This window comes from Microtus oregoni, unplaced genomic scaffold (assembly GCF_018167655.1).
Source record: "Microtus oregoni isolate MIOR12 unplaced genomic scaffold, Mior012 000025F_ref0000491, whole genome shotgun sequence".
Classification (NCBI taxonomy): domain Eukaryota; kingdom Metazoa; phylum Chordata; class Mammalia; order Rodentia; family Cricetidae; genus Microtus; species Microtus oregoni.
This window is the reverse complement of record NW_024543084.1, coordinates 2,332,840-2,347,500: the sequence shown is the minus strand read 5'-3', so window position 1 is coordinate 2,347,500 and position 14,661 is coordinate 2,332,840. Positions and strand designations below refer to the sequence as shown.

At 40.0% G+C, this 14,661-nt stretch overlaps 1 protein-coding gene across 7 annotated transcripts in view; it reads right to left on the bottom strand.

The window, feature by feature from the left end:
- LOC121462986 (glycosyltransferase-like domain-containing protein 1) overlaps positions 1-14,661 on the bottom strand; it is a 354,055-nt gene that overhangs the window by 15,190 nt on the left and 324,204 nt on the right. For all 7 annotated transcript variants that reach the window (XM_041674978.1, XM_041674980.1, XM_041674983.1 and 4 more), the window contains one exon: positions 11,042-11,151. In XM_041674978.1, the coding sequence (XP_041530912.1) occupies positions 11,042-11,151 (110 nt within the window). The remainder of the gene's footprint in view (positions 1-11,041; positions 11,152-14,661) is intronic.

Genomic DNA, 14,661 nt, shown 5'->3' with positions numbered 1-14,661 from the left:
CTGGCTAACCTAGATATTTGGCTCTTCTCTTCCTGCTTAGATTTTTGGCTCTATTTTTTTCTTCTAGAGGGGTCTGGATTTATCCAGGTCTTTCAGTTGGTGAGCTGCTTGTGGTGATGGACAGTGGAAAGGATGGATTTGGTGGGAAAGAAGTCTTTGGGTACCTGGAGGCAGAAGAGGAAGTGATAGGCAGTGATGGGATGCAATCACAGAGGAGGGACAGGAACAGTCATGCCTGGTCTATGCCAAAGGCTCCCAGTTACTTGATGGAGAACAGTGGTAGGCATCAGAATGATAAGGAATGTAAGTTTTGAAACGGCATCATTATGATACTAATTGTTTTCTTTTACATTTGATAAAATGTTTTCAAGTGGTAATGTGAACCTCATTTGAAGTTGAGAATCCCTGTCTCCAAAGTTCCAGCTCCTTTGAAGAGCTGGTTGTACAGGTGAGAGAAATGAGGCTGGAAGACCAGAGAGTGACAGAGGCAGAACCAGACAGCTAGCCTTCCCAGCTCCTGGTGGCATCCGTTTCATAAGAACAAAGAACTGAAGCCTTCTGTTTGAAAATGGAACAGCAGAGGCCAAGGGAAAGAGAGCTGGAAAAGCTCAGTGCATGGGTCCAGATGCACACTCCCCATTGTGTTCTTTCTGTCAGACTCTGCAGCCAAGAGGCTCAAGAAACAGTTAGGCTGGAACACGGGGGCCTTCCTCTGGTCTCAGAGTGGGGAAAATATTACTGTGACCATGCCACAGTCCAAATTATGACAATATACAAACGCAGGAACACAAGAGTGAAACACCAAAGCACTGGGTGGGGCTATATTCTTAGCTCTCCTGTCTACAGAGAAGCTCTTTTCCCTGTGTTTCAGCACATCTAAGCCATGGATGCTGTTACAAGCTTTCATAGTTCCTTCTATTCTCACATTCCTATTTGCCTATTAATGTCTTGATCTTTTCCATTTATTAACTGATTTCCATGTATCTTTCTCAAATGTACATTTCTCACAAACTTTGAGACCATTTTATGAAAATGAAAGAACATTTTTTATCCTCAGTGATGTTCACACAGCTATAACTTCTGAGAACAATTTCTTGAGAGATGTTTTGGGAGTTGTATTCCGGAACATATTATCTTCGCGGTCTTCCTCCTGGTAGGATGGAAAATGATCTTGTCTTGAGGCTGGCTCTGCATCTTCTGGTTCTAGTAGAAATGACACATATCCCACTCAGAGGAGCTGCAGGAGTAGGAGATAATAAGCCAAGGTATGGCACGCCTGGGAGTGACCGTAGTTGCAGCACAGACTCTCACAGGGCGCTGCACTGAGAAATGAGAGTGAGCGGCTACATGCGTGCACTGAAAATGTCTCCGGCATTTAGAAGGAAGGATGGGCAGAATTAACAAGGCTTTTCTAGGAAGGAGCTGCTCAGCCACTGACTAGGAACTTCACTCTCAACAGTGGGGCTGAAGTGTGGAGTGCCCCGACTCTTCGGGGTAGCTCATTCTGGAAATGGCACTAAAAACCTAGAAACTGTCTTCTGCGGAGCTCTGCTGTGAACTTGTTCCAGCAGCCAAATGTTAAATGACCATAGCGCAGTGTGATGTGAGTCAGCAAGTGAAGGAATCAGTACGGATGCCAATATGGAGGTGAAGAGGAGAGGGTGGGAGAGAGACTTCACTGGACTTGGGACTTTTTCAGGAGGGGAAAGGGTACAAGTGTACCTACAGGGGAAGGAACAGAGAACTTGAAGCAGTGAATAACACAAGACAACGGGGTGGGTAAATAAACAGTCGCATCCATGAAATGGCAAGAAGATTGAGAACTCCTAAGACACTAGGCTGGGAAAGGACTGCGAGGAAGCTCCCTTGCTACAAAAGAAATTGAAGTGCTCCCTACTGAAAGTCTACGATATGGACTTATTCCAAGTCTGCTCTTGGGCGTTGTGGGCTTAGGAAGAATGCTGACACTAGTGGACAAACTGAACGTACGAAGGCCCAGGGTCTGGGAACTAATGTGAGCTCTTTGCAGGAGCTGAGGGTTCAAGAAATGGGGGCGAGACTGCCAGAGGCAGCGGTGAGTTCTGGGTCAGGGAGGAACAGGACCTCTGGGTTCTGTTAGCCATGGGAAGGCAGAGAAAAGAATGAGGGTATTCCTCTACCTTGAAAACTACTAGATGCAATTTGTGATGTGAAATTACTGAGAAAAACAGAAGTGTATTAATTTACATGGCTCAGGAAAATCATTTATCCTGTCCTCATCCTGATGTGGATGTTACCCCACAAGTTGGCTGGTCTTAGTTATGATATACTATTGCTTTGGTTGCTTTGGTGGATATAACTGCTTACTCATAAATCCTATGAATTTACATTTATTTTATTACTGGAAAATTATAGGTTTCCCCTTAAAATTTGATGTGATATTTATTTCTTCGCAAATCATTCCCTCTATTGTTTATCAGCTACATGACCTTCGGCAAGTTACTTAACTGAAGCCTTAGTTTCTCACCCCTGCATCAGAAACAAGCTGGACCTACTGAGGGTTGCTGGGATAGAGTGAGATGGCAGCTAACAGCCCAGCACGGTATGGAAAAAGAGTAACAACGTGCTCCTGCCAGCACAAGCCTTTGTCTCTATGACATATTTACAACATGTGCTTCATTTATTTCGTGTTCATATATATTCATATAAGTGTTGAGGCATAAATATATAAAATATATAATGTACAAATTCTTTGGCTATTTTTACTTCATGGAAGTTACTAATTTATTAACCAGTTTCTAGTTTTCACTAAGAAAAAGACCCATCAGATTTTAAGCCGGAATTGGTTTGTCACCCTGCTTGTTGGCTATTAAGAATACATACGTTACCAAAGGTGTTTATCAGCTGTAGGAGTTCTTTGGTGGAGTTTTTAGGGTCGCTTATGTACACTATCATATCATCTGCAAATAATGAAAGTTTAACTTCTTCCTTTCCAATTCGGATCCCCTTGATCCCCTTATGTTGTCTTATTGCTATTGCTAGAACTTCAAGCACTATATTGAAGAGGTATGGCGAGAGTGGACAGCCTTGTCGTGTTCCTGATTTTAGTGGGATGGCTTTGAGTTTCTCTCTGTTTAATTTGATGTTAGCTGTCGGCTTGCTGTAAATAGCTTTTATTATATTTAGGAATGACCCTTGTATCCCTGATCTCTCCAAGACTTTTATCATAAAGGGATGTTGAATTTTGCCAAATGCTTTTTCAGCATCTAATGAAATGATCATATGGTTTTTTTCTTTCAGTTTATTTATATGATGGATTACATTGATAGATTTCCGTATGTTTTTTTCTTTTTTTATTCATGTTTATTTCTTTTTTCCCGTGCACATCCTTTTTTTAATTTTTATTTATTTATTTGTTTATTTATTTATTAATTAAGGATTTCTGCCTCCTCCCCGCAACCGCTTCCCATTTCCCTCCCCCTCCCCCGATCAAGTCCCCCTCCCTCATCTGCTCGAAGAGCAATCAGGGTTCCCTGACCTGTGGGAAGCCCAAGGACCACAAACACATAGGCATCCTCATGAATATTAACCTTCATTAGGCGATGAAAGGAGACAGAGACAGAGACTCACATTGGAGCACGGGACAGAAATCTCAAGGTCCAAATCAGGAGCAGAAGGAGACGGAGCACGAGCAAGGAACTCAGGACCACGAGGGGTGCACCCACACACTGAGACAATGGGGATGTTCTATCGGGAACTCACCAAGGCCAGCCGGTCTGTGACTGAAAAAGCATGGCATAAAACCGGACTCTCTGAACATGGCGAACAATGAGGGCTGATGAGAAGCCAAGGACAATGGCACGGGGTTTTGATCCTACTTCATGTTCTGGCTTTGTGGGAGCCTAACCAGTTTGGATGTTTACCTTCCTAGACCTGGATAAAGGGGGGAGGACCTTGGATTTTCCACGGGGCAGGGAACCCTGACTGCTCTTCGGACTGGAGAGGGAGGAGGAGAAAAGTGCGGGGAGGGGGAGAGGGGCGGGAGGAGGAGGAGGGAAATGGGAGGCTGGGAGGAGGCGGGGAATTTTTTTTTCTTTTCAATAATAAAATATAAAAAAAAGTATCAAACCCCGCCCCCCCCCAAAAAAAGAAAAAAAAGAATACATACGCCTCAGTCTACTTCTGAATCCTCTCTCTCTGCTGAGTCTTCTGCTCTCATGGCCGTGAGTCCGGAAAGCACTCTAAAGGTACCATTTCATACATGTTCTGGATCTGACAGGAAAGGCTTGCTGCTGCAGTTCCTCTGTACTTGTATCTTTCACATTTTGCTCTTTTATTTATTTACTTTGTAAAATATTCACAGTGGTTTTGTGTGGGCATATTAGTAATACTATGGCACCCTAACTGGACTCTTGCTAAGTTTATAAGTTATCTTAAGATACACTACCATTTCCGCTATGAAAAATGGTATTTTTTTTTCTGTCAGGAGCAAACCCATTTTCATTTCTGTAGTCTTCCTTATTTTTGCCACTGGTGGTTTGACTTCTTCATTTCACCATAAGACTGGTAAAAAAAAATTTCCACTCAGTTTGGGTTTCAAATTCCTGAGAAAAAGACCTTCTCACATGCTTCCTTCTGGAAGCCATGTGAAGGCAGTTCCATGTACTGAGCTGTTCATTTACACCTGTGCATCTAAAATGGAATTAATAAGTCATTTTTCTCCACTATACATTTGGGATGTCAATATGTTAGATTGCCTTAAAAGTTGTTCATTAAAAAAATGTTGTTCATAAAAAGTATATCCAAAATTATGAATAAGTTATAAATGAATAAGGGCATGCCATAATAAAATGTAAACATAAACCTTTTTTTGTTGTTTTCAAATCAGACTGTAAACTCCTAGGGAATTTTCTTCTCTTGATATTCACAATACATTATATGAACATAAGACACAGCTGGTAAACAACTTCATGTCAAGGCAATAAATAGAGAGTAAAAACACACTCAGAAAGAGGACTGGCTGGTGGGATGTGTAGTCTTGATAGAGTAGAGCTCATTCGGTTTTCTCTTACTAGCAGACTTTCTTTCATATTGCATATAATCTTATGATTCAATATTAACTAATTAACAGACTACTCTGTATTGGGCTTGATTTTCAGACCAATGTAGAAATTTTACATTAATGTGGTTTGTCTACCTAGACCTTTCTAGAATTGACTTTTTGGTACAGTCACACTGCTGAAAACGAGACAGTAGCTGGGAGCTGAGGGAACAGGAGGTGGGAGGGGAGGAAATTGCCACATGATTATCTAGCATTTGACTCCAGAGCTAAGAACCAGGACCACGACAAGATCATAGTCGTAACCACTGCCAGGCCAGATGCTCCCCAGAAGCCTTCCACACACTACTTTGACCTAAATTACAGGGGAACCAGAATAGCTTCTGCCTGCCAAAACCATGCTTCAGGTTTTCAGTTTTCTTCAGACCTTTTGGCTGCCCAAATGTCTCAAGCTAAAACTTATTTGGAGAAAGTACCATATCTGTAATAAGGAAGAATTTTACATAAGGCCTTGGCTGCTCATACAAAAAAATATTTTGTGTAGAATTACAATTTGTGGGAAATTACAAAGTATACAAACACATTCCATTGACTTGATATCTAAAGCATTTACTAAAAAAAAAGTCATCTCAAGGGCTAACAATGTGACCTTGTCATGAGAACTGGCCAACACTCAAAACATGTGCACTGAACAGTTCCTAGGCTTTCAGGTTGCCTTTAAACATGAAACTAGATGCAGATTGTTTATAGAGCAGAATAACCTTTTAATTGTCTGAATAATAATGAATGTTAGAGATACAGCACCCTCAATGTCTTCTTTGGCTCTAAAAGGGATTTCAGAAACTCATTCCATACACAAGCTCTGAAGAGAAGTCCCCTAATCTTATAATAAAATTTGCATAGTACTTTAGCACTTTCCCCATATTACCTACTTCTATGAAAATCTTCATAAAAATTCATGGAAATAGAGTAGGTGGTTTTATTATTTTTCTTTCCCTTGTTCTTTTTATCACACAATTGAGTTAGCTGAGTGTTATCTGGAAAACTCTAGGACCCAATTCTAACCTGTTTTGCAATCATACCTTCTCAGTCTTGGTGCTGCTGATATTTCTATTAAGTTAGGTATGTTTTTGAAGTTGGGTTGACCCTGTACTTTCTAGTATGTTTGGAAGAATAACTGGTACCCTATTTGGCAGGAGCTAACCCCCTGGTCCAACAGTTATGACAGAACTGTGTGTGGATGTTGCCAAATGTCCTCAAGGATGGAGGGAAAGCACTCCTGATTGACAATCTCTGTAAGTTTTGTAAAGTGCCAAAACAATTAGAAGAACCTACCCTATTTCAGACTACTTCTCCTCCATAAAGGTTCCCTCTTAAAGGATATGAATTACCAGATGAATCTTCAGATACTGTCATGTTTCTTTCAACAAGAAAACGGCAGGCGATGCCCACACATTTGTAAACTCTCCATCAATTGGACTAGATTTACCTAGATGAGGAATGGCTTCCTCTCTGTGGAGCTACAGATCATGGTGTACATTAATGAGCTCCGATGTTCTTCTAATTCTTTCCATTTCCTGTTTATTTTTTTATTTATTTTTTGGTCAGAGAGCAGGACTGGGTTTCCTTAGGACTGAGCAGTACCTTGAAGTTCTGGCTAAAGAGGAGCAGAGCCCAGTGCTATTTCCAAGCTAGTGCAGCAGCTTGGTGACATGGGGAGTGAGTTTGGCAGTTCTTCGGGTAGCTGGTAAGACTTCGGATGATGGTTAGTATGCGTTTATCAGCTAGGGTCCTCACTGACTGTCATGGTCAGTGGACTCCCACTCATCTGCGTAAACACGTGGTGTAGACAAGAAACATTTATTTTGTGTTTTAAGTCATTGGAATTTTAAGGTTTTCTCCACCTTTGTGTAGCCTAGATTATTTTAATTTAAGAGCTGAGAGTTGAGAAGAACTTTTAAAAATTATATTAAATCCAGGTTACTTGGGTTGAAACATAATGCAAATCACTCAGAACTTGTCTGATTTCACAATGTTGTGCACAGAAAATATGTTTTTTATCCCTCCATAACTCTTTAAGATTTTGATTCAAAGTATATTTCTATAAACTTGATAATATATGCAAATTGTACTATTCTAGTATGACAAAGCTTTTTTGTAATTTGAGCAATACTAATTACTATGATGCTAAATATGATGTGGGCTATTTTTCTACTTCATATTTTGTTGTGCTAACTTTCTTGTGATGAAGATACTTTAATGCCTTAGGGGTGAAATATATTTAGGACATAGATTTGAAGGCTTTAAAAAATAGCTTTCCATTTGCAAAAGGTTTATCAAAGGACATGGAAGTGGCACGCAGGAGTGACCAGGATTCCTATAACAACACCTCCTGTGCGCTTCCATGTGAAATGGACAGAGGTCTGGAACCCCACAAAAAGTGCATGCAGGCTAAGAATTGGCCTTGGAGACTGCATAATGGATTGGCGAAACTTCACTTCTTAGTGATCTTACTTTCTCATAAATAGCAATCCCAACGCTGCCCAATTTGTAGGGTTTATTGTGAAGACTAGGTAAAAGCAATGGAGGAAGGACAGAGCCAGGCACATGCTGAATGATCAATTAACATTGGAAACAGTGTTCCAGAAGTGATCAATGAAGCAGCAAACCATGTTCTACCCCATGGGATAGACCATGCCTCCTACTTGATCAGTTAGCCTACTTGCAGTGACTGGCACAACAGAGACACTCAAAACAGGTGTGCGCACAAGCATAGCAGCCCTGAGGGATGGAGGCGAAGACCTGCTCAGCTCCTGGCCTGGCTCTTCCTGCACTGTGCAGTGTAGCCAGCAGGGAGGAGTGGATAAGTCACCAGCCATCCCTGTGCTCCCTCCTCTTTTGTAAAAAGTAACAAAAGTTTAAAAAAGGATACAAAATAGTTATGACTCACAGGGCTATAAAACTTATTGGATCTTCTTAATTTTGTGACACTTTCCAGGAAAATGATTTCTGTAAAATTACTTTTGCTTGTAGTGAAACCACACAAAGTTACACCATAGTCTTAAAATTTTTCAGAAGAAATTTAGTGTTGATAGCAGTATCTTGTTGGCACTAGTGACTTCACTTAGTAGTGGGATTTTCTTCTCTGTGCTTTGTGGTGAGATAAAGGGAATGTGTGTTTGGAGACATGGTCTCCCTACATAGCTCAGGCTGACCCAGAATTAGAGATCCTCTTCCATCAGCAACTGGAGCACTGGGATTATAAGTGTGCAGGAGCCCATCCTGCTGTTACAGGATCAGGTTGGAGAAAATCATCCAATGTTCCTACATCATATTCTCTTTCTTACACGAATGTAAAAGATGACTTATGGGCAGTTATTAAAAGTAACTGACACCCAGAGTCACTATTTCTCTACCCGTCAAGTAAGCAGTTAGTAGTACATATAATGCTTATGATCGCTTGGAAGGTAGGATTGTTAGATGTGAGTTAGGGAAAAATTACCTCCTTAAGCTACATTATGTTGAGTCAGGAAACAAGTACACAATACTCTGAATGAACGGCATACACAGAGCTTCATTTAGTTATATTAACTTACTTGGTTTCTTTATTACTCAGGTTCTCCAAAAAAAGAAAAAACTGGAGCTGATCTCGAACAGGAGTGTGCGAAGCGTGGCTTAGGATAATAATAGTAGCTGGGATACAGTAAGTGCCCTGTAAGCATTTGTTAATACACCAGAGGAATGACAAGAATGATGGAAGTTATACAGAAAGGCCATGGGATAAAGGCTACATGGCTTTCAAAAGACACAACCTGGAGAGCAACCAGACACAGTCAGTCCTTCAGTATTTGCAGTCCGTGATAAACAAGCAGAAGTATGTTGGCCGCGGAGGGCTGCTTCCCATCATGACACATGGACCAGTGGCTGATACATAGAGTGGAAGTAAAGGAACATGCAGACAGAAAGCATGGTATTCTTTCTTGTAGATTCCACAGCACAGTGGAAGGACTGTATTGCATCCCAGCTGCTGTTTTCTTCAACACTACATAGCTCAAAAGCAGTGTGTGTGGGATGGGAAGAGTAAAGATCCTAAAGTACCCACGGATGTGCTGCTTGAAGCAAAACTCGAGCCTGCTTCACAAAGGGGGCTAAAATTACACTGTGGTGAGGCTGGTTTAGAAACCTCTCAGGCATTTCCTCTAGCGTCTTCTGCCAGTCCATCCGCAAGCAGTCAATGGTGGCACACACAAACTGAATTCACCAACCATGAAAGTTGGCATTTTTTTCTTTCCTTCTTTCTGTACAACTGTCCACCTACCAATTCTTCTCTGTTTCCCTCTTACACAGTCCCCTCACTCGTCTCTCTGCCACTGCTGCCGTCACCCTGGGTCCCCCCATCAGAGCCTCTCACACAGACTCTGCCTCATTGCACCTCATTTGCTTTAGTGATCAACATTCTCCTTATCTTGGCACTCCCTGTCTGAGGAAGACAGTATTAACTTACTACACTGCATTGTAGAATCCCCTTATTCCACTCACATTAATGATGCCATAGCATTACTCATTGGAATTTGCCTCCTTTAAATACAGTTTCTAAAATGTTTGCTTTGGTGTGCTTTCCCCTGTTTGGAATCTTTTATTTCTGGCTATTCTAGTAGCTGTGGTTATTAATACACTAGTTCACTGTTAACCCTCTAAGTTCCATGTGTCATTGCTCATGCATAACTGTGCTGACTTGGTCCCCTCTCTGTTTTCTGTGTTTACACATAAGTGCTCTCTCACACACAACTATAAATTCCCAGATGAGAGAGAGCATGAATTACATTGCTACTTATTTAATAAGTATTGCCGACCTCTAGAACAGCACTGGTCAGTGTTTTGGAGATAGTAATGAACAGGACAGATCCCGTCTCCAGTAGCCTCCTGTAAGCTCCATTCTAAACACGAGCGACTCTGCACATGCTGTGAAGGTGACAGATAATAGAAAGCACTGTGAAGGAAAGCACTGTGCTAGGAGAACATGGGAAACTTCCAAGAGCATACTCCAGAGGAGAGACCGAAATGATAAACTAGAATCCAAAAGGCAGACACGGTCCACAGAAGCTTGGTTCCTAAGGGGAGCAAAGACCAAGGTTTGGTGCATACCCTGCAGAAGGCAAGCCAACAGGTGAGGCCGATTAGGACAGGCTAGTTGCAGTTCCTGATACTGAGGCACAACCAGGAAACACTGCCCAGAGGAGTGTGTGCTAAGGCAGCCTTTCAGTGTCAGAACACAGCACAGCAAGACATTGCTCAACATGACTATGTCTGAACCTTTGTTGTTGCTTGCTTTTAAAACAACGCTCACAACCCAGGCTGTAAAAAACAAACACAAATGCTTAAGAGAGGTGTCAAATTCCACATTTTACTGACCCCATCATACAAGACAGGGATACAAGGTGAAAGCAATGACCCTGAGAAGGTGCTGTTTAGCTTAAGGAATGAGAGGATCTGCTATCAACAGCTTCCACCTTAACTTCCTGCAGCTCAGTACAGAAGCATAGACTAATGACAACAATGCTATGGGCTAAGGCCCACCCCACATCTAAGCTAGATGCCCAAATGCTTTACACAGGGCACCTAACAGATGGTGACCATTACCAACACGAGCAGAACGCAAAACTGTGACCCCAGAGGTGAGAGGTCGTACATTCAATTATAAGTTTCACTCTCTGTAGCAATAAGATGCCCAAAGCAATATATTTTGTTTACATAAAATACATTGTATAAACATATTTGATAAGAGAGATGACTGCTTCTTCTCAACTTAAATCAAAGAATGCTTACTTAAGTGGTTTCTTTTAATTGAATCAGACTTTAATGCTGTCATATAATCTTGGTTAACAGTGTTCATCTTGATTATTCTAACAAAGAAGAAATTAATACTTCAGTTGGAGAGCTCATGTCTCTCTATAAAACCAATAAAAACAAACAAACACACACTAGAAAATTCAAAACAGGTACCTGGGACATCCGTAAAAGTTTCTCCAAGGACAGAGACATGGAAGTTGAGTCCTAAGTTCTTTAGATGCATTAATACCTTAAAAAAACTCTCTGGATCTTTGTCGTGCTCCCTGTAATAAACAGAAAACATACCTAGTGTTAACTCAGGGTTTACTCACATGCTGCCAATTCCCGTCAAGATCCTGTGCTGCTGAGGAAGCCCCTCACGACCAGACCTGCTCTCAGAATCAAACTCAGCCCCGCTGATGCATTAGAAAAGGACCTTTTATTGGAGGGGAAATTCGTCTTGCTTTTGTATTTTTAAGGAAGAGTAAGAGAAGTATATAGTATTTTTTCCTTCCAAATTGCTAATTTTTCACTAAACACAAATTTATTTTCTTAAAAAAATCATGAAAGGATTATTTTTCATTCATCATCATGAGGAAGTAGCCGAGGTTTGCCTTTCAATAGGAATGAGGCCCTCGCCATGGTACTCAGCCTCACTATGAGGACCAGGGGCACACGATTTAATAAATCCCTTATTTTCAAGAACTCAGTAGAAAATTACAATGCAATAAAAGGGATGGAAAAGTTTGAATATAGCTCAGAGCATGGAGGCTGGCCGACATGTAAAGGAGTCCGGAGAGAGGAACACACTTTCCTTGAGCACAGGCATGAAAAGTATCCGATGCTTTTGGCTTCTTTAGTTTGTCAGTCTTTTCTAACGACAGACTGAGTGGTTAAAAGATACTAAAATTAAAGAAAAATACCCTTCAACAAATCATATTTAAATGGAATAAATTTTTTAACATTCTAAGGTGTGAATATTACAGTATTTCTTGCATTTATTTATACTGTTTTTAAATTATATTATTCCAGACAGATGTAGACCAGATGTCTTCAAAATATTTGTTTTTTATTTATAATTCAGAAATTTGAGTTTTTTCATTACAGAAAATAGCTATATACTAGCAATTTAATTTCTCATTTACTAATTATATAAAATAAATCTGTAAAATTATTAAGCTGCTATATGAAATATGAACATTACATCATTTGGGAAACCTCATGAAAAATGACATCTGTACCTCTTAATGTGTTAATTCACAATTTAGTCAATATTTTCAGTATCATGAATTAAAACAAATGCATCTTCTAATTAACATTTTAAAACAGCATTTATAATCTTATGAAACTGTAAGATCTTATAAAATTAGAGTTCTCAAACAATTTGTTTTAAGTGCTATGTCTCTCAGTTTGATTTACTTCAAATAATAAAGGATGCAATGGCAAAATGTTCATTGCTTTTTAAGATGATGTGTATTATATACATGTACCATTGGGAAGTGTTTGGATAGTTTTCATATATACTACCGCTGTGGGCAAGAACAAAGACTCCTAACAGTTTGAGAGGAAAGAATATACCATATGCAGTCTTCAACCATATCAATCAAATAACTGCCACCTTATCTGTGAAATGCTCTTTTAGTCTGATTCTCTTGGAGATACTTAGATGAAAAGGATGGAAACAATATAACATAATACAGTGTAAAGAGAGAGTAACACTGTAGGGAAATCTAGCCACTCAGTTCTCTAAATTTTTCATTTGGCGTTCCAAAAATCTGGCTACAGATCCCTGGTATATCATGTATTCTAAATATTGTCTCATGTGTGTGTAGGGGGGAGGGCATGGGTAGGGGTGGGCACATTCATGGAAACATAGAAAGAGGTGTAGCTTGCAGGTGAGATGAGACTTAACCAGGTAAAGAGCATAGTTCCCAAAACTTCCAGTATTTAAAAGGCAGTAGAATTTATGAACAAACATTTTCATTGCTTCTATATGAAACAAATGCATTGCAACCTACCACAAACTTTAGATCTTTTGTAGGTAGACAAAACTTTTAATATTCAACAATCATTTTGTATAAGAACAGAAAACAGACTGGTGTGAATCCTGTTTCATTTTGTTTCAGTCATAAACACAGTTGAACATAAAGTGGACATTTACTTGTTAAAAGTTATCCCTCACAAACAGGGAAAATTTATACTCAAGTTCCTATAAAATGTATCATGACACGGGGGAGCTCTATTCATTTTTGGGAACAGCCTGTTAGACTTTAACTGGTGAGAATTTTCCATGATTGTAGCACTTCTTCACTTGGTGGTACTAGTAAAATCAGAAACAGGAGTAAACACTGAGATGGAATCATTATGTGAAGTATGACCTAACAATTCTAAGTCCTGGGTAGTTTTGAAAACAAATACCAAGAAACCACCACCATCATCACATGCATGCATGTGCACACGTGCGTACACGCACGCACACACACACACACTAAATGGTCACTAGAGATCATGAGCAGCAAGCAGGTTTCTACAGCTGGGGAAGAGATTTCTAGTGATATCATGGCAATTTCAGTCTTGTCCTGCAGTCCTCTTAGATATAGTCTTTAGAGGGCAATTTGCCAATAGTCACCATAAGCCTTAATGTGTGCATCACTTTTCCTCTAATAATAATTTATGAAATCCAGCCTAAAAAGACACATACAGAAATTCTCCTACAATGTATTCATAACAGCAGTACTTATAATGGCAACTTTGTAAAAATCTAAAGTGGTAACAATAAAATATATTTTTGATACATATGCTACAATTTTTAGCAATAATTAAAAATGACGTTTTATGCTTCTGGACATGGAAAAACATCCAGTACTAAGTATTCAATAGTACCAAGAGTTGTAGAAAAGCATGAGTTTTACGATTTGCCTGTGCAGGACAAATAGATGCCAATAATTATTATGAGGTTCATCTCTAAATTTTTAGGTTTGTTTTGGCTTGTTTTCTATTTTGTTTTTTAATAAGCTTGGCTTATGTAAATGATTTTGAACATGATGGACTGACTCCCAATAGTATACCACAACTCTATGTTCATAGGCTTGACCCTTTCAGTACCCAAATGTTCCCATTTATTTTCCCACGACTCTTTATTTGACAAATGCCAGTCAAGTAAACTTGTTTTAATAAACAAGACATTTCAGTCAATGTGGCAGGGTTCAGTCTTCCTGCTCATACCCGTCCTAGTGCGTAGGTAAGGATAGAACAGTCTGGCAGGGAATTCATTCCTCCACACCCTCACTACAGAAGAGACCAGCAGGGAAATATTTCAGGCTTCCTGGAAGCTGAAGATACGGCAAGAACAGCTTTTATTCCCAAATATTATTCAGAACATTTGAAAAGCATAAACTGTTTCCATGTGTTTTTTCTTCCTATATCTGTCTCTCTCTGTTGCCTTTCCTGTTTCATTTCAGAGAGCTAAATTTCTTCTTATTCCTCACTTAGCACTCATTCAGTAAATATTTATTGAGGATTTCTAAGTTCTCCATACTTGTCACTTACACTGTTACCATTTCTGATTTTCCCACATAAGTGTGTATATATTGAGCAGTGTTTGATCTAGCTCCTGCCTGGCTTGGGGGAACCTCGCTCTTTCCAGAAGCTTATCACTCTGCATCCAGAGTTCTGTGGGAAGGGCAGATGATGCCTGCTTTGTTCACTGAGTACCAAGTGCAGAGCTGAGCAACGGGAGATGTTATTTGTGTTCATTAATACCCAGGTCTCTATTTCTGGGGACAAAGATTCCT